Source organism: Trachurus japonicus, chromosome 5, assembly GCF_045865225.1.
Source record: "Trachurus japonicus isolate A0001 chromosome 5, Traja_1.0".
In the NCBI taxonomy this organism is placed as follows: Eukaryota; Metazoa; Chordata; class Actinopteri; order Carangiformes; family Carangidae; genus Trachurus; species Trachurus japonicus.
The window spans coordinates 8027791-8049195 of NC_140911.1; the positions used below are offsets into that span (position 1 = coordinate 8027791).

Genomic DNA, 21405 nt, shown 5'->3' on the forward strand with positions numbered 1-21405 from the left:
CAACAACTGTGTCACACTTACACACTTATAAGAAAGCTGGTTGTTGTGCTGCTTCTCAGCCTTCGGTCGAGCCCGAGCGGCGAGCGGCGAGCGGCGAGCCGGCCCCGTCTCTCACAGGAAGGGGGAGTTTCCTGAAAGGTCACGGTTTGTTCCAGCCAGACCAAACACTGGCTAATTGCTTTGTTGTTTGTCGGGTCGATGCCTGTTTTTGTGTTGTGCACTTTTTCCCTTTGTTTAGCATTCCCAAGTATATTACCTGAGCCCGTGGCCAAAATCGACGGGGAGGAGGAGGGAAGAGGAGGGGAATTTGAGGAGTGGGAGGGTGCGTGGGGGCCCGGTGGACGCCATGATTAGGCCGTGACGCCCCCCCACCGCCACCGCTGCCACCACTACACCCCCCCCCCCCACATACACACACCATCACTCTTTGTTTCTCAAACTAAAAATAGCTGGAATAGGAAGGTGCTTATGGGCCCCCCGGGGAGGGAGGGGAGGGAGGGAGGGAGGAGGGGGCCGGGGCCAGGACGAGTAGGGGCCGCAGTAATTGGTGAGAGACAAACAGCTGGGGGAGTGTGTGTGTGTGTGTGTGTGTGTATGGGAGGGGGGGGCTCTACTCCATGCAGCTGTACTCTGTCTTTCAGGCTTCATATCCCTCTCATATTGTTACATTGCCTCTCTCTCTCTCACACACACACACACACACACATGTTTGTAAAGCTATCTTTGTGAGGACACTCATTGACATAATGTATTCCCTATAGCCCCTTACCCTAACCTTAACCATCCAAAACAAATGCCTAAACCTAACCATTAGCCTACACTTAAACCTAACTTAAAGGGACAACGAGGAGTTTTGGAAAAGTGAAGCGTTTTCACACTACATGTATGAGCCTCCGCGTGCACCGTGAAATTCTTTGACCGACGCAAGACAGACTCATGTTTTCATTCATCAAGAATTAAAGTCAGAGGTTCGAAGACGATCAGATACCATCGTAGTTCCGACCATAAACGGCGATTCGGTGGCGTTATTCTCATGACTCGCCAGTCGCCACAAAACCGAAAGTAAGGAAACGCTGGTCAGTTCGACCAGCATTTCCGCCACCACTAATAATAACAAAATAACGATAGAGACAAAATGATATATTTATCGAAAATGGGCCCATTAACAAGTGTGGGTAGCGTAGATTCATCCACATTAATGTGAGACTTTTTTATTGTCGCGGAATTTTTCGTTCTGCCGATGGAGAAACTCCTCGTTGTCCCTATAAACCTGATTATAATGACCTACTGTAGTTATTATAAAGGCTTAACCCTCAAACAGCCATTGGAAGGGGTCTGAGAAAGTGAGAACCGGCCAAAATGTCCTCACTTTCCCAAAACGTCCTCACTCTGATGGTTTAAAACTCAAATTGGTCCTCACTTGTATAGCTGTACAAGTACACATACACACACATGCACAGACACACACACACACACACACACACACACACACACACACACACACATACACAGCAGTAGGGGAGAGTAATGGGTCCCTGACATCCAGAGCCCTAAAGAATGAAAGAATGTGCAACATGAGGCAAGGGAACAGCTGTATAGAGGGGGTGTGGGGGGTGTGGGTGGTGGGGGCAGTTGATTCACAGAACAGGGGAGATGATGAAAAAAAAAAATTGGGGCGGGAGGAGGAGAGGTGGGGGGGGGGGTAAACTCTCCGAGAGTCACAGCAGTTATGTGAAGAGGGTGGACTCTTCTGGAAGAGGAATCAACAAATTTATCGGTTTATGTCAAATGTTGGTCTAAATCAACCCCAGAGCGTCCGACCGTCCTCTGGCCGGGAGACTGGGAGGGAAGGAGGGGGTGGGAGGGGGGAGGAGGGGGTGGGTGGGTGGAGGGGGTGAGTTCGGCAGATGTTTTGCTCAGCTGTTGCAGAACCGATGATCCGATCCGCTGTTGGGTGGATGTGCCTCCGATTAAGTGGTTTCTCTCTGTAATGAATCAACCTTGGGAACTCGAACGGCTGAATGAATAAGACCAGTGCAAGGATGACAAAGTGCAGATCCCCTCGTGTGTTAGTGTGTGTGTGTGTGTGTGTGTGTGGGAGGAGGTGGGAGGTAGTGGAAACAACATGAAGTCACCCCGGCTATTAAGTTTTTGTCCTGCATTACATCGTCACATGTTAAAACTAGACTGTGACATATGACATATACATGTTCTTGTATCCAGAGAGATGTCGCTTTTATCACAATAATGTTAACATCTTCTGGATATATTAAGATATATGGTCATAAAATAAAACTATAGATGTTTATGATGCTTAAATATGTTTTTGGGAACAAATGTCTGCTTAATATTAGCATTTCTACCTAAATATATGGACGGGACATAGGGTTCATATGATTTAATTCTGTATGCACATAAATTACATGCGGAAAATGTACTTGACATTGGGTTGTGTTGATTTGCTCCACACAACTTTGCACTTGAGCTCTTTAATGAGCTGTTAACCTCCTGTTCTTGGGGGGGGGTGGGGAAGGGGGACCAGGCCAAGATAAACATCTGTACGTTATGTTTCTGTATTTTTATACTAGAAAGCATCTGCATGTGGTTTAATGTGCCACTCCCAGGTTTTTTAGAAGACGGGCGGCCACATTTTTGTTCAGCATACGCACAGTGTGGGAAGAGAAAATAGCACAAAAAAGACACACGCACACAAACACACACATATATGCACAGAACACAAGAGAAAAACCACATGTAGATGTGAACATGAACAATCATGGATGCATTGCACACACACAGACACATGCAAACACACACAAAACAGTTGTGCAAAAAAGTATTTCAGAGATTTTTCATTTGTTTTTTGTAGCCTGTCTTTACTTTGTGCTGCAGAGTTCTTTTGTTTGTTTTTTTATACACCTGCCGTCGACACACACCTGGATCACATGTGCTCTCTCTTTTCAGGAGAAGTTTTTACTTCTTGTGAAATCCCCTCCTCCTTATATCTCTAGTGAAAATACCACCGTCGCCGTGGTTAGAGACGACACTTATCGCAACATCAGAGGCGTGTTTGTTGGTATACGTGTGTGTGTATAGGATCAAAGTTGTGCAGGGGCTACATGTCACTATGCACCTGTGCGCTGGCGGAAATGTAACCCCCTCCACCACCACCACCCCCGTCACCACCACAGTGCACACACACACACACACACACACACACACACACACACACACACACACACACACACACACACACACACACACACACCGGCCACCTGTACTGTCTCTCGTCTGTCTTGTTACCTTAATACTCGGGTTGTCGAACTCTGTAACCGTGTCACCCGTCACCACTGGGTCTTGGCTCAGAGCCTCTGAGTCTCTGTGTGTCAGTAACAACAGAAAACATTTTCTCCTTCTTCTCTCGCTCTTTGATGTAAAAATAAGATTGTAGTGAAAACTGAAATAAAAGTTACTCTCTCTGGGAACAAAATGAATGGATCATAAGGACCAGTGACGGCTGGTATCAATGTGCTAGCAGGGCTTAGCATTACACCACAAAAGATGAGAAAAATATTCAATAAATAACATCCAAAAGATTGTTATAAGGCTTAGTGAAACCCAAAGTGGCAACAGTTTCAAATTGTTTCAAGAAAAACACACAATATCTTTAAATGGGCTAATCTTAAAGGGAAATTGGCCCATTGCCATAATCGCTATAGTTATAGCAGTAGGTTTGTTACCTTTAATTGTCGGTGCAAGCTATTTTTAGAACGGCGGAGCAGAGCAGTGAGCTGCTCAGAGCTACGCTACGGAGCCTAACGGGATTTCTTGGTTTCCCTCGTCAAACTCATCAAATACACAATCCAACAACTCCACAACGCTCTGGTGGACAAGTTGTGACCTGCACATTCACCACGCTATGAGATAATAACAGAACGTTACCAGACAGACCCGTTTTAGAGGCAAATTCATGCAAAACTGCTGATGTGCGTTGCCTTCAGAGACAGTTTTTCAGCAAGCAGTCTCTGTATTTACCTCTAAAACGGCTCTGTCTCGTAACGTTCTGTTATTATCTCATAGCGTGGTGAATGTGCAGGTCACAACTTGTTCACCAGTCACCAGTGTTGGAGTTGTTGGATTGTGTATTTGATGAGTTTGATGAGAGAAACCAAGAAATCCCATGAGCCTCCGTAGCGTAGCTCTGAGCAGCTCACGGCTCTGCTCCGCCGTTCTAAAAATAGCTTGCACCAACAATTAAAGGTAACAAACCTACTGCTATGACTATAGCGATTATGGCAATGGGTCAATTTGCCAAAATGTTGAACTATCCCTTTCACGTCTGCTTCCCTAAATACGAAATAAACTGCCTCCTACTTGGCTGACTCTGACCAGACCGACTGGACTGTTGACTCCTAATGTGTTTTTTATTTTTTCATGGGTTATTGCCCGATTAATCTGCTTTTTCCTGCTCCAGACTATCTGTCCCTCCATCTATGGTCTAAACAGCTCATCTGTGCAGGGTCACGAGGGGTTGGAGCCAATGCCAGCTGACTCAGGGCGAGGGCCGGCTTCACCCTGGACAAGTCACCACCGGTCTATCACAAGGCCGAGTCGACATATAGGGAGACCAACAACAACATGCACACAGTACACACACTCACACATTCACACTTACGGGCAGGTACAAGGACAACATGCAAACTTCAGATGGACGCCAGTCAGAGTCTTCTCCTTGTCAAGTGACAACACTAACCACTGTATCACAATGCCACGCCTGCTCTGAACTATAATATCGGCTTTTAAAAATCCAGTTTTTCCCTCTAAATGTCTAAAAACAACATATTTTGAGGCTATTTTGCAGCATTTTGCAGATGCATGCACATTTTTTCTTTACACAAAAATCTACAATAACTTTTTTTTTTCTTGTCTTTTTACAGACTGTATTCTCCTCCACTGTCTGCTAATGTTCCTGTGTCGGACGTGGTGTTCTCTCACTGTCTCTGTGTTTGTGTATGTAGGGCAGGGTGACCACAGGGCTGATGGGGAGGTTGACAGGTGTCCCCCCTCCACCCCCCCTCCCCGCCGCCCCTGCTGCCTCCAGCTGTGATCAGAAACTCTGCGGCTTTTACTAAGAAAATGCCCCCGGCTGCAGAGGTGTGAAACACATGCAGTCACTTCACACTCACCTATACCCATACACTACATCTGACCGGCTGACAATGAACAGAGTATATGTGTGTGTGTGTGTGTGTGTGTGTTACGCAATCCATACACAGATCGACATTATACCACATCTATGCAACTAAAGAATACAAGCATCACCACCTTCACCTGGTATCCCCGCCTCCCACCCACCCTCCCCTCTGTGTTTCTTTGGTTTATTCACACACATGCTCATCTGACACGTCGTTTATCTCACGGTGATACTCTCTTGATATTCGGTACGTGTGTGTGTCTGTGTGTGTGTGTGTGTGTTTGTGAGATCGCAGTGTAGCCCGAGATGTTGAATGTTCAGGAAACCACAGACACTCTGCTCAAGCACCACACAATGACATTTAAGATCCTACATACGCACACACACATATACGTAATGAACACAAAGTAGCTAGTTGTGTGGCTAACCATCTCCCCTGTGTTCAAACTTTTAGATGTAATACAATAATTATATATTTAAACCAATACACTGTTTTTGCTACTAATGTGATTTATGGTGCAACTTTTCACCATAGCGGTTCACTCTCACTGCTAAGCTATTTTTCTCCTTTGCATTATACAAAGTATTTGCTGTAGTGTAAACAGGACTTGAGCCTACCATCTGGTTTGTATGTGTGTTATGAGGCCTTGTTTGTTTTCTGAAAACATAGCAGCTCATCTTGTTACTACACAGACTGTTTTCAACCTTCAGCTTTACATGAACTGACCACGACAAACAAACAGCAGAAGAGAAAAACAGCAGAAATAAAGTGATTTAGCATGTTTTCCTCTGTGGCTTAGCGTGTTAAACATCGATTTGTACTGTCAAGGGAAGGCTGATGTATGGTGGCCCTGAGAGGTCAACATACTGCAACTTAAAGGGATAGGTAAAATTTGCCTATTGCCATAATCCCTATAGTCTTAGGGGTAGGTTCATTACCTTTCATTTCCTTACCCTTCATTATCAGTGCATGTTGTTTTGAGATCCGCGGGGTCGAGACACGTGATGAATGTGCAGGTCACAACTTGTCCACGAGAACGTTTTGGAGTTGGATTGTGTATTTGATGAGTTTGATGAGGGACAGGGTAGCCGAACCATTCACCTCCATTGTGTTCACTGAGCAGCTCACGTCTGCATCCATCACCCTAAAATGATTGTTTTAAGATCATTTAGGTGTTTCATTGACTTGTAACAGGGAGACTGGCTCCTGACTTTGAAGCAGCGCCCCCTGTTGGCCTGGAATTGTACCCATGAAACTTCTGTTTACTGCCGGGCTTCCTCTCGCCACAACGAGACGAAAACACGTCACACACCAACATCAATGCCACTGGTTTAGCTATAGGAAGCTATAGCTCACTGTCAGTACTGTATATCCGTCATGGCCAAGGAAGAAGAAGAGACCAAAGAAGATGTAGTTGGAGGAACCAAGCAAGACAAGTTTAAAACTTGGACTGGATTTTACTTGTTGGAGCGAAATCAGAGAAGAGACAGGATAAGACGGAAGGTCTTTATGTAACGAAGGTGCACTCACTCACCCATAAAGGACGTGCTAACCAGACTGCAAAACGGTTAACATCGTCAGGAGACCAGGGTTCGAACCCCACATAGGGTTCAACGCAACGCAAAGGGCCAAATATGACATTGGCTACATTTACACACCTGGGACTTGACGATTAAAAGGATAGTCACCCAAAATTCAAATTTCACTCATTATTGACTCACCCTCATGTCGACTAAGGGTTGGGAGAAGTTTCAGAGTTCTCCGTGCCTTCTCTGAGTTACAGCGGGGCTCCGTGCAGCACTGCATGTCCATATGACGGTTGCGAACGGAGCTCACTTTTCTTCGTCCAAAAAGACACACCAAAAAACATCCAAATACCTCCATAGTGCTCGTCTGTAATGTCCCTCTTGTATTGAAGCCCCAACTTGAGAAATTGTTCCGAAAAAAATTAAATAAGTCTATGTTTTAAGCTTGTTTGTAGCAGGCCAGTGACCACTGTGGGTTAGCACATCTTTTTAAGTGAGTTTAACTTCAGTACCGCTAACCGCCACACACTGTCACTTCTCCTTCCTGGTACCTCGTGACTATGACCTCCGTTACACTCACCCCCCTGAACTCACTTCACCCAGGACATCCGGGTCACGGCACCAATGTGACCGATGTTGTTCTGTGACCTGACCTGAGCGGGTTTGGAACCCGTGTCTCCTGCACAGCGGGCGACGATGCTAACCGTTTCGCCAAGAGGTCAGTGACCACTTGGCAAGTGGATTAGCACGTCTTTTACAGTATGGGTGAGTGAGTTAAACTTCAGTACCGCTAACCGCCACACGCTGTCACTTCTCCTTACTGGTACCTCGTGACTGTGACTATACCCGCGGACCTCTGTTACACATAAGCTTGTTAACAAATGAGTGTGTACAACGGTCTATGAGTGGGGTACAACTCTCAACTTGTAGGACAGTGCTGTAAAAGGTAATTACACTCCACAACTGTAGGGGGACTCATTAATGGGAAAAAAAACTATACTTCTGCAGTACATATTTAAGAAAACTCATGCAAAGACACAAATCGGCTGCTTAACTTACAACACAGCAGAAGTTTTTCCGAAAACAAAAAAAAGGGGACAGACCCAGCTAAAGACTAATGCTAAGTAACAGTAGGCTACAAATTTATTTGCAATGATATCTGAAACATGTGGTATTGAATTGACGTTATAATAAACGAAGCAAACTCACCTTATCTTCAGACACCACAAACAGATCTTCACAACTTCTCAAATCAAGAAACCCACAACGCCCCACAATCTATCACTTTGTGTGTGTGCCCAGAAACACGTCTGTTCCTGTAGCATGCTCATATATTTCCAGGTATTTTTGTAGTTTTCTGAATTTGTGTCGTTGTAGCCTATGTGTTTACTGAAGTTGCAGCGTTTTGAGCCCTCAGGGCCACCGTACTGAGGGTGTTATGTTGTTCGCCTGCAGACTTCCAGTCATCAACCATAGGAGCTTTCAGTCTTCAAACTGATTGATGCACATATTGTATGTAAACAATGATTGGGCACAGTTAGTTTTATTTATATAAGTCTAAATTATAAATGTGGTGCTGTATATGAATAAAATGCTGGAGAAAGAGGACCTCATGTGCACAAAGAAAGCAGAAAAATCAACAGCAAATGGTTAAGATGTATTTAAATGAATTCAGGTATTTACTGTAAGACACCTTGCAGGGGTAGAGAGACACTTACGGTACAGGTGGTGGTGTACTTGTGAACGATGTGAATCATGACGCAATCTCAAAACACTCTTACTCATTTATAAAAGAAACTTTCTCACTCACTTTCTCAAAATGCACTAAAAACTTTCTCTCTTTCGCTTCTTTCAACATCAAACAGGTGCGAGACTCGCTCATGGTTCCCAGACAGTGTAGCCTATAGTGTTGTAGTAGTGACAGTAAACAACAAACAGCAGGGGACCAGTGATGAGAAAAGAAGCTGATCCTGTGAATCCATCTCCAACTGAAATCTGTGAATGCATCACTGTAGCAGTTGTTTTTTTTTTTTTACTCATATTAGATGTTACCTTAAGTCCATAAAGGTTCAATCCGACCAGTTAATTTCCGATCATTGTTTACTCTTTTCTTTGTTTTCTACCTCCCACAGATACTCACATGCAAAGTCCTGCTGCTGCTGCTGCTGCTGCTGCCTGCTCCAGTGCAGTCGCTTATAGGCTTTTTTTTTTTTAAACACTTGGCTCAAGGGCAACAGCTTTGGCAGTTTATTTCACTTCAACTGTCAGATTCTCCCCAGTTCTTCTCGAGAATGAAACCAGTGACCTTTCATTTGTATGCAACTATGCAGGTTTAGGACTTGGGTTGCAAAACAACGAATAAATTGACTTTGAAGTCCAACCAAAAGATTTGCATTTCCTTTCAGGCAAAAAAAAAAAAAATCCTCATTAGAGCAATGTGCTTCAGATGAATGTGAGAAAATGTGAGAGATAAAAGATTAAATTAAACAAACTGAGTCACTTACTGTAAGCAAGACAACAAATGATTAAAACGACCAGTCTGAAAGCGATAATAGAGCTCAGACAAACATCTACAGGAGTGAGCAGAGTGTGTTTTGGAGGTCAGGAGTTATATTTATTTTGGGCGAAGTTCATCATCAGTGATTTCGACTTATTGATTTATGAACTCCTATGAAGCGAAACTGCAGCTGAAGATAAATGTGTGTTTATTGTGGAGGACACTGTAGAAATAAATCAGCACTTCCTCCAACTTTCCACCTAAACTCCGTGCGTAATGAAATCAGGGCCATTATAGAAACCGCATGACTGAAGTGGCTAAAAAGTGAATAAACACAGTGGCATGCTGTGTGTGTGTGTGTGTGTGTGTGTGTGTGGGCTGAGAATATAAATGTAGGGCACGGGAAAACACGGAGGAAATGTCTGGCTGTTAATGCGACTTTGCAGCCATTATTTTCCAAGGAGAACACTTCCTTAAACACATACACACACACACTGCCCTCTTCCTTTTGCCTGGAAAGTAAAGAGGGCACGGGAACAACAGAATATAATTTAAGACAAAAAAAAAGAAAAAAGAAAAAGGGCCAAGATGTTTTTGTTTCCTGTTTGGAACAATGTCCAGCTAAGGAGGAAAAGGATAAAAAAAAATCATTCCAGCCTCTTTTCCTCTGAGGATAATGAACATTTTTTCTGTCTGTTTCTTAACATTTTTGCAGAATGTGATCGCTCAGTGTTGTGATAATAAATATTAAGATTATTCACTGCACTATGCTATTGGCTATTGCTACCGTTAACAGTGAAGGAGCGTCCTGCTACATCTCAAATCAACTGCAGGTTTATTGACATTCTGTATTTATGTATTTTCCCACTCTGTCTCCACCTTCAGCTAGCTGCGAGAGCACCGAATATTATTTCTCTCGCCCCCATGGAGGGGGCCTGAGAAGTGGAGAAACATCCACGGGCCATCCATCCATGCGTGCGATGCGTTCCTCACATTTCTGAACCAAAACCACATGCTGGGTTTAGCCGCCCTAATGATATTTGGATGACTTGCATAAAGGCGCATGCATCCCACATCCAATCTAGATACAGGAGGAGTCAGTGGGCACAGAATCAATAGAAAAAAGTTATTTTTTTAAAGATAGAAAGAGGATTCTCTCTCTTTCTCTCACTCTGTCTGTTTCGCCTCTGGATTCTCCGACTTCATCGTTTTCTGCTTTGTCTTCTGGTCATGACTGAGTGTTTGGTTTGAAATAAAACTCTCTCCCTCTCTCTCTGTCTGTCTTTCTTTCACACATACACACACACACACACACACACATGTACAGAGATATGCACACAGAAAACAACACGCCCTTGTTATTACTGGAAAGTCACAACTGACATCCCCCTGCAGGCGGCTATGTGCCAGCTGAACAGTCATCATACCCCAAGCTGCATGGGGCGCAAAAATAAAACACCCCTTCTTTCTTTTTTATGCCAGGGGGGCATTCTTAGCAAAAAACACACCGTTGGTTGGATTTCATACGCGCCGGTCTATCAGCGCGAACATGTGTCGCTCAGAGCTGCAGCATCGGCCTCTGATAATACTATGAGGGGCAACACCCTACAGATTATTAATACCCCCCCCACACAGACAGAAATAAATGCCTTTGAGGACCACCCCATTGTACATAGCTACACTGACTGGGGCCACGCTGCTGCACTGTGGTTGCGTGTGTCTACGTCTGTGTCTACGTGTGTGTGTGTCTTTATCTGGTACCCATGACTAGACTCTGCCTCACCCAAAAAACCTAACGAGTCACGTAGTGCCATTCCAAGAAACTGTCCTGGTGTGACCCTGGTCAGTGAACGCACCGTTGGGGACACAACAACAGCTCCAAACAGCCTGAGGTCAAATACATGAAGGTTTAATATTTTCTCTGACTTTTGTTTCTTTAATTAGACCTTTGTCACTTAATTTTACATCAAAAAAAAAAAATGACAATGCGAAATTTCTTCTTTTAAAGTAGCTATTTAACAAAAACTTTGAAGCCTCATTCATTCATTCTTTGCCAGAGATGTGAATAGAGAACTGATATATTATTATCATTATAGCCCTATTGTTGTTGTTGTCTATTTAAACACTCAACATTATCACTGAACTCATATCTACCTCTACCAGTCCAACATATACATGTTCATTTTTTGCTCTGTTTTTGGTCTCTACAATCTCCAGTAGAAAAAAAAATAGCAACTTCAACACTTTTATATTCATCTTCTCATTCAGTGTGCGGCAGGTAGAATAGCTACAGTGGAAAACCAAAACAATGAGCTGAAAGAGGCAAAAAAACTTCTTGGAGTTGAAGGAAACCACAGTTGCGACTGAAAATGATCACGCAAATCAATTAAATCTTACAATCTAAACTTTTTTTTTCTTTTCAGATTTTTCTAAATTTCTTAGATTTTCATCACAGTCTCCGTCGGCAAATGAGCTTCTCTGCTCTTTCCTCAGATCCTGCTGCTTAGGATCGCCTCCAAAATCAGGATTAAAACAACTGAATAATGCACTAAAACAAATCAATCTAATCCAAAATAAAGTATTTATTAGTGCAGCTTTAATAGAAATAGAACAATATAGATGGATAAGCAGGTGCGATTTCCGCCAGAGCACTCCAGCATCTACAGGAAGTGGGAAGAAAACAGTGAGATTTGATGAACGTGCACACACCGATCTGTTTTCAAGTTAATCTTTATGAGTCTATGAACTGCACTGAACTGGTTGAGTTGATAAAAAGTTCAAAATTGATCAATTTTATTGGAAAATAAAGAATAATATCACATCAACTCGGCTCGTTTCATGTGTGGACGTCCAGAAGTTGGATGTTGACACCTGTATGAAGCATGAAAGCTGCTGTTTGTCACTGAGGTTCATTAACTTTACACAAAAAAGGCCAGAACTAATAAACCCTGTGTTAAAAGCAGCGGCTGTTGAGTCTCTGCGGTGAGATAATGCAGAGAGAGAAGCCCTCACACCTCATCAGGGATGTTGCTGCAACCAGAGCCTCTCTTTCCTTCGCCTAACCTCGTGCACACACAGACGCAACGGCTCAGCACGAGCGCAACCTTATCAGCAGGCAAAAGAAGTGCCTCTGCTCCGTACCAGGGCTGACAATTAACTGTCGCGCAATGACTGGATTTCTCTGATAACCTTTTATTTGTTCCCCTTGCACGTCACCACTCGTGCAATCTCGTTCCGTACGTGACCAACCAGAGAGGTGAGAGCTGAGGTGAGCTCACATCTCTCTTCCGACATATTGTCCACATGTCAGATAAATCTTGATGTTGAGGCGGCTGGTGGTGTGTGTAAGTGTGTGTGTGTGTGTGTGTGTGTGTGTTCACCAGTGTCCGTTGTCACACACACCACAGCGTTGTGGTGAGTGTGTCTGGTTGGTATCATCTCAGTGATCTTAACTGTTGCTGGATGACCTCAGTGTGAAAATCAGAGAGGTCATCAGGTCAGTGGAGGCTGAGATGACGCACACTGCCCTCTGGTGGCTGAAGGACAACATTAAAGATTAAAGTTTTATAAAGTTAAAGACACTGAAGGGAGGAAATTTAAGGGGAAAAAAGGATTGTATTTGAGAGAATATGAATATAATATGTCCTGAAGCAAAAAACACTCCTAACAAATTCAATCAGCTGCTTACACTGCAAAAACTCAAAATCTTACCAAGAATATTTGTCTTATTTGTAGTCAAAACAAATCTCATTATACTTAAAATAACACTCATCACATAAAAAGTAGCTTGTTTTTAGACACTTATTACTTCTTTCAGGCATATTTTCACTTCAAATACGTAGAAAAGTACGTAGATAAGTTTTTCTTTCTTATTACAAGCACAAAAAACTTGCTTTCACTGGCAGATTTTTCTACTTATTTCAAGTGAAAATTAGTTTGAAACAAGTGAAAATGTTCTAAAAACAAGTTAATTTTTAGGTGATGAGTCACCTAAAAAAAGTGGAAAGAGATAAGTTTTGACTAGAAATTAGACATTTTGACAAGAAATAAGACGAATATTCTTGGAAAGATTTTGAGTTTTTGCAGTGTAACAACTAATTTTAGCTACTTAGCCGCAACAACACAGAATTTGACAAAGTCCCAGTGTTTATAATTACACAGTTTTTGTGTTATTCTGAACCAGGTCCACTGAGATAATCACTCTGACCTTCATTAGTATGTGTGGGGGGAATACTGTATGTTTACTTAAAATCATGTAAAAATGAACCAGGAACATGATAAGGGAGTAAATAAGTGCATCTATAATACGTTATTATATAATAATCTTATTATAGATGCATTTCTGTGCAGTTTCTTTATTCTAATTTGAAACAATCTCACTGAACATTACAGTTTTAATGTGTTGTTAATGTGCCCTAATTTTCTCATTCTTGAACTTTATTTCATTGTGTATATAGCTCATATGTTGCTTCTCCTTTGGTGTGAATGAAGTCGTCTTATCTTAAATCATGTTGCTTTGAAGAGTGCACACGTGTGTTGTTGCTGTCGTCTGGTGGGAGTCAAATACTTTCTACTGTTTAACTATGATAAGAAAAAAAAAACATTTGGCACGATGCGCTGCCATAACAGAGCTCAGTCTGTGAGATAAGGATGGTGTGTGAATGGTGCATCAGCTCTGCGAACAGTGAACTGTGAGTTAATTAACGGCTAATGAAACAAATTAACAAACCACGCAAAAGCCTGCTGCTATGTACAACTGTTTATTTTTGATTTGCAAAACATCTGACAAAAATAACATTACATAAACACCAATTTATAATAGAAAAAAGAAGATCTTTGAAAAAAAATGAGACAAAAGATAAATTGCAAATTACATTAGAATTTAGGTGACTTTTTATTTTTTTTAAAGGTTTTTTTCGTTTTTGTTGATAATTGCAGCCATATCATGCTGACCTACACAGGCAGTTTATGGCTAGTAGATTCATCAGTATGCATGTGTTACAAACATTACATTAAGTGCTTTCGTTGGTTCAGGCATTTTTTTTTAAATTGAATGTGGCAATGATTTTGGGTTCACAATGCAGGGTCAGAATCCAATGCCAAATTCAGACTTTACTCCTTTATATATATATATATTTATATAAAAAAAAGATCAATAGTCGTGGCTGACAGAGTACTAAGTCAGAAGAAGCCAATCTTACACTCAGACAACCCTCCCATTCAAATTAAGCTGGGGAACATCTGAAGCCAGCTTCATTAACACCCTCCCCCGCATCAAAAGGGTCACGTTATGGCACACAGCTCAGGGTTACAGATGTGACCATGGCGACATTGTTCCTCAGTATTGAGACTGATCAATAAAAACTCTCTAATTTCATTCAGTGTTTACCTGAAGCAGTTTGACATGAATACAAAAAAAAAGAAAAAAAAAAAAAGAAACTTGGTTTAAATTCACCAAAGTGAGTAGTTGCTCCGTTTTTTTTATACATGATACTCGGATCTGAATGGAATTTGTTTTTTTTACACCCCGACCCCACCCAAAAAAAAAAAAAAGCACCACTAAGTTGTGTTCGTTTCAAAAGACACAATCTTCCAATGAGGCTTGTCACACTTTGGATGATGCCTGCATTACGTAGTGTGTGTCAATGACAACAACACACTACTTGGTGATACTTGAGATTAAAAAAAAGCAGCATTGCATGGATACTGAGGATTTCTTTTTGTTTCACCCCTCCCCAATTTCACCCCCCTAGTTTTTTGACCAAAATAAAATAATAATAATAATAAAAAAAAACATTGGCAGGGAATGATGAAGGTGCGGGAGCAGACTTTAGGACAGAAGGAGAGGTGACAGACACAGAGAGGGGTACATATGGGGGGGGGGGGGCAAATAAGAGAGAGACATGGGGGGGTAAAAGGATGTGTGTGTACTACAGAGCAAAAGACCGCGCTAACAGTACCAAGTGGAGCGCAAACAACAAACACACCTCTCGCTTCTCCTACTGCCACAAAGTCTTTCAGGTTGTTCCTTCGACACAGCTGCACTCACTCCACAAAAATCCTCCTGCTCACTTTGCCCTTTAAAAAAAAAACTATTTCTATATATATTTTTCTATATATAGAGAGAGATATTTATATATATATATACTTAAGTAGGTGTGTAGATATCAGCAAGCAGCAGGGCAACATGATTAATTGCCTCTGTTGCTGAAAACTACACAAATATCCCAAGGACAGAGGAGAGAGAAAGGACAAAGATGCAGAGGAGGACGTGTCACTTGTGGAGTAAATGCAGCTTCATCCTAGCCAGTCTGAGCCCCGTTGGTCAGAGTGCAGGCACTATATTAAAAAACACTCCTGGTATTTTGTGCGTTAAAAAAAAGAAAAGAAAAGAAAAGAAAAATAAAGGCAATGCTAATCTGATAAAAGAAAGAAAAAAAACTGTACAAAAAAAAAAAAAAAAAAAACTATGAATGACTTCATTAGCTGGACTCTCCCAAATCTGTGAGATATCTCTGAGGTAATCATTGAAGTATGACTCATTAGACAGCAATAAATACCAACATGAATACAAATATTACAAAAGTAAAAACAGAGGCAAATGCTTAATGCTGAAAAAAATCTGAGCTAAGAGAGGTAGGTTTTTTAGGTAGATTATGGTGTACATCCATTGTGGACACTCCTTTTTGTAAGAACTACATTAAGTTGATTCCATTACAATCCCTGTCCTAATGGGAGGAACGATAAAAAAATAAAATAGAATAAAATAAAAAACAAAACAAAAAATAAAGACTTGAAAGCCTTTTGCATGGGAGATGGCCGACTGTTTTTCTACGACTGATATCATACATGTTTACAGACAGGATTTGTAATGGCAACAGTTATACAAAAAACTTCAAAAATGTCTACTAACATGATAAACTGTAAAGCTTGCTGGTGATAGTGTACCATGAGTTGTATATTGCAGGCATTGTTACTGTGTTATATATATATATCTATATACATATTTAGATATATAGATATATATGTGTGTGTGTTGCCGATCTGGAGGAAATCTCAACAAAAGATGGATCCATCTGATTTGTAGAGCATATTTCCGCTGACGTAATGCTTTTCAAGTTCCAGTATTTTAACAAAAACCACTGATTCTGAGCAGCCAACCATGGATAAGATAAAACAAAAAAACCAACAACAAACAAACAGGAAACTCTGGCGGATGCAACATATTTGGATTTAACCGCTTATCATTTCTACATTGGTGTCAAAAGCCCCAAAAAATAAGATTTAATTACATATTCAGTCGTTAAAAGGGAAACAAGGGGGTGATTCCCTAAAGGAGTTCCCCTGACCTGAATCTACTTGTTCAATACGTTACGATGCATCCTCAAGACTCTTCCTGTTTGTTTTCTTTTTGTTTGTTTTTTTTAAATCCCCAAGAGAAACTCCTCTTTTACCCTGTTCTTGTGTGGAGGGACGTCTCCCTGTGGCACTTACATGTTTCACCAAACCTCCCACTGTATTTAACATACACAAATCAACACTGCATCTCTATCTCAAAAACAAAAAAGAAAAAGAAAAAGTAAAAGAAAAATAGACCAAAAATCAAACCAATATCTACATACAGAAGTATGTAATTCAGAAAGAAGAAGGAAAGAAAAAATAAAAATCAACATGGAGACTTTTCAAAACTTCAAAAGTCAGTGTTCAGTAACCAAGCACATCATACCCCTCATCAAACTAACATACTATACATATGAGTGGTACTGCCTAAAGACACTCGAGCCTCGACTCCTTAAAGTTCAATCACAGCAGGGAAATTTGTGGGACATGTGGAATTATAAAGATATATATATAAACGTATATACACAATATAATCCCAATAAATTTTCAGGAGAAAACAAAAAAACAAAAAACTTGTAATAATATAATTTTGTGAATATCCAAAAAAAAAAAAAGGATCTGATATCTGTGCTGTGCAGATCGCCTCTGCGTGTCCAACCCTGACTGTCAGCTTCCAGAGCGTCACAGTGACCCGATAGCGAAACAGTTGGAATAAAGCCACAGTGACGGAGAATGGACTTCAATTATATATATATATATTAAAAAAAAGATTACTTTTTTTTTGTTTTTAAAAAGAAAAGAAAACACACCCATGTGGGCGGAACAGATTAAAGCAACAACTGTCACAACTTCTCACCTAGCAGTTGTGAAAACACGTTGAGCTCAACAACAAACATATGCTCTCTCAATCTCTCTCTCTTTCTCTCTCTCTATCTCTCTATTTCTCTCACACCGTCTTCCTCTACGATCACAGAGTAACTCTGGTCTGCTGAGATGAAGGAAGCTCTAGGTCTGACGTAGGAAGCCCGAGCGGCCAATCACAGGAACGTTTTGTTTTTTTCTAATAACAGAAAACGAGAACAGTTTGAGACTTGCAAATCGTTTTTTTTTTTTTTCCTTTGAGCACGAAACCGTTTGCTCTTGGCAGGGATTATATTTTACGCTTCTTTGGGGGGGGTAGTGGGGGTGGGAATTGTCTTGATTTAAAAGACATGTCGTGTCATCATCATACACCCACGTGCGGCAAGCCGTTATGATACGTTACTGGCCTCTAAATCTAAAGCGCTCAGATCCTCTTGGCAGTTTGGTTTTTTTTTATTATTATAAGCCATTAGATGCTGTCTGATGAAGCATAAGCCAAAGATGACTGACAGCAGAGAGAAGGCAGAAAACGAGCTCCTATCGTATTCAAGCTTATGTTTTCCAAAAAGCCATAGATAAATAGCACAAGTTTTTAGTTAAAAAGATTATATAATGAGAAATATCCAAGGCTCTGGAGTCATGACGTCGATGTACTGTAATGCATCAGGTGTACAACTATAGCTTGGTGATCTATATGGCTTATATTAGAGAGCAGCACGGTATGTTTAGCTTGTCGTATCTCAGGAAAAAAATGAACCTTGGAAATTAGTCAAAAAAAACAAAACAAACCAAAAAAAAAAGAACACATCAACCCCCACTGCTACACTGAGTAATAATAATCTGACTGAGTGAGTCAAATACACAAGCAATCCCTGTTGAAGCCATCCTTAACTCAAAAAGAAACAAAAAAAAAAACATTATCAAAGTCAAAACAAAGAGCATAGTGTCTCAGAAGAACATTGTGATAATGAATCCAAAACAAATAAACAAACAAAAAAAAAGGGTCAATATTGTATTTGCATATATATTTCTGAAAAAATTAGCCTTGAGAAATACGTAGCCCTATGTACAGCGACAGACACATTACGTATATATATGTATAGATATATATACATGTATGTGTTGTGTGTGTATTTGTATATATCTATATATCCATAATATACATAGATATATACCTGGTATTTACACAATGCAGCCACTAGAGGGCTGCGCAGCATACATCATCAAACAGGAGGGCCTGGGTGTAGAGGTGCACGCCGTTAACGCTGCCGCTGCCGCCGCCGCCACATCCAGGCCCTCAGACATTCTAGAAAATCCACTTCCCAGTCAGAAACGAAAGGGGTGTGATATCTGTGGAGGTCTGAAGCAGCTTCCCAAGCTCTCCACCCACCGAGCTCACTTTGTACTGAGGAGGAACAATTCATGGAATTGTTTTTTTTTTTTTTTTTTTTAAAGGTGAAGTTATAACGTATAAAACACACACACAACAACAACGAAAGAACAAAACAAAACAAAAACAAAAAATAGAGACCATTGCAATTACATCCGTATCTATGCCAATTCCATGTAAGGTATGCAGCTATATATTAACAAGAAGAGGCCCCCTCCTCCTTTTCTTTTCTCTCTCTCTCTTTCTCTTTCTTTTTTGCTTTGGCCTCCGTTTACTATTTCCAGTTAGATTTGGCATTTTAGCCCTTTAAAATCTGTGATAATATAGATGCTGTATATCAATACATAGGCTTGAGTAAAAGGTGGTATAACAGTGCTTAGGATACATGTGGTAGCAATTAACTATTTACAGGAAAATAAAGACAATAATTATTACACAAAAGGAAAAAAGAGAGAGACGAATAATGGAAAAAAAGAAGACAATTTCAAAAAGAGAGTAACAAGCCATAATGCAGGCTTAAGTTTGATTGACAGTTAGCAGTGTAAAAGTAGCTAACACATTTAGTGGCTAATTCTCACCTCAAACCCAGGCACCCCAAAATTTCCTATCAAAACCTGACTACATTACAGACTACGCTCTCTACTCTGCAGTATAAACCTATTATAATGACATTTTTTTTCCTTCATAGACTGTGAGGCTAGTCAGACATCTTGCCAGCATGTCCAAAGACTACATGCATGAAAAGACCCCATGGAGCAGCAAGGTTATTATTTTAGGTACTGGAAGCTTTTTGTTGCTGTTGTAGTTGTTGTTGAGAAAGTAGTTGATCATACCTTTGGTGAAACGGTGAAAGGCATGTGTGTTTGATTTGTATACACAGTCATATACATTATGCTGCCTTTTGAGAGAAGCAGATGAAAAACAAAACAAAAACAAAACAAAAAAAACCAAAAAAAATACAGGATTTTATTTAAAACATCCAAAAACGTCAAAAGTAATGTGCAGGCACTGCTTTTTGCACTGATAAACTGAAATGTCATCTGTACGGTATCTAAATTGTTCTGTGTAAAAGTTACTGTTTCACATAGGTGATGTAAATATAAAACAACCCCAGTAAAACCAAGAGGTAGCTCAACTGAATGGCTAGATGAATATATAACTGAGTATGTTTGTTGTTGTCGGTGTGTGTGTGCACACGACATGTAGCGCACAACACACACACACACACATAATGTCCTGGCATCTGAAGCAGCTGTTGGTTGATTTTTTTTTCTTTTAAATACAGACAAAACACTGTATATAGGCAGAAGTTGTATGTATAGTTTAAATCTGTATTATATGAAGTTCCCTTGTTTACTGTGTCTTTTATAGCATTTTGCTTGCTCTCCATACAACCTTGGCCTTTACACCAAGACAGACTTCTTTTTAGACAAGACACACATGAAACCACACACACATACACACACGCACAACTTCCTCTCCTCCACACACGCACACACACAAACAAACACACACACCTTACTTCACACCTCCATTTAGCTCATCCGGCACATTCTCAGCTCTCTCCCTCCATTTTTCATCCCCCAGGGGCCTCGTCATCGCCATCATCGTCGTCGTCGTCTCTGCTGCCGACGCTGCCGCCGGGGGCCCCTGAGGTCCAGAGGTTGTGCCCCCTCCCACCTCGCCCCTCGCCTCTCGCCGGCCTCTAGGAGACTTCGCTGCCGAACACCTCCAACACCAGCGGGGTGAGCTGCATGCTGTGCTCCGGCTGGAAGGAGAGCGAGCGGTACTGTTTGGAGTGCTCCTCGTTGAGGCTGCGCAGGTCGGCCAGCTTCTGGATCATCTTGGCGTAGAGCAGACGTCCTCCCGGGTGGTGCAGCTGGATGTAGGCCTGCAGGGTTTCTGACAGGCGGTCTTGGAGGGCTTCGATCCGTGCGTGATCCTGCACACCTGGGCGGTCTGCAACAATAAGAAAGGAGGAGAAGGGAAGGTTTTACGGATTTGTAGCTTCTTACATAAGCAACAGAAATGAACAGTTAAAGGGATACACAAACTCTTTTTTTTTCCCCGTGTCTTGCCTCACTCCCAAGTCCATGACAAGCAGATAAACACCATCCTTTCGACTGTGCGTGCAGTAAAAAGGGAGATACGGGCAGAGCTGGCGCACCGTTAATTAGCTTAAAGCAGAAGTAAGCGATCCGGTCGTTTTGGCTAACTTTCTGTCAGCCGATGGAGTTAGCAGTCCTCGCCCTCGTCCCTACGTCAGCACATTCACGCGCATCCCTTGGCTGCACACACAGAGAGGACCGCCCCTTTATGCCGTTCTCTCTCCTCATTGGATAAAGGTTGTAGGATACAAGGAAAGTTTTCTCCTCGGCTTACAGCAGAGCAGAGTGACTGACAGACCCGTGTTTCAGACCAAACACTCTATATAAGTGATTGCTGTCGGAAGATATAACTATTTAAGACTTATATTAACACAAACATTCCGCTTACTTCTGCTTTAACTCTAACGCTGGAAGTGTATAGGTAGTGTTAGCCTGCCTCCACCTAAAGTCATCAGAGAAACTCTTCAGCAACTCTAAACGGAAACCG

General features: G+C 41.5%; 2 protein-coding genes across 3 annotated transcripts in view; one reads left to right on the forward strand and one right to left on the reverse strand.

Annotated features, from left to right (window-relative positions):
• The window catches only part of LOC146987004 (heme transporter hrg1-A-like), a 349260-nt gene that overhangs the window by 73179 nt on the left and 254676 nt on the right, over nt 1-21405 (forward strand). The gene's annotated exons all lie outside the window — the stretch shown is intronic.
• LOC146987007 (vitamin D3 receptor B) overlaps nt 13965-21405 on the reverse strand; it is a 30605-nt gene continuing 23164 nt past the window's right edge. For both annotated transcript variants that reach the window (XM_085775930.1, XM_085775932.1), the window contains exon 11: nt 13965-20769. In XM_085775930.1, the coding sequence (XP_085632056.1) occupies nt 20516-20769 (254 nt within the window). In that variant the 3' untranslated portion in view covers nt 13965-20515. The remainder of the gene's footprint in view (nt 20770-21405) is intronic.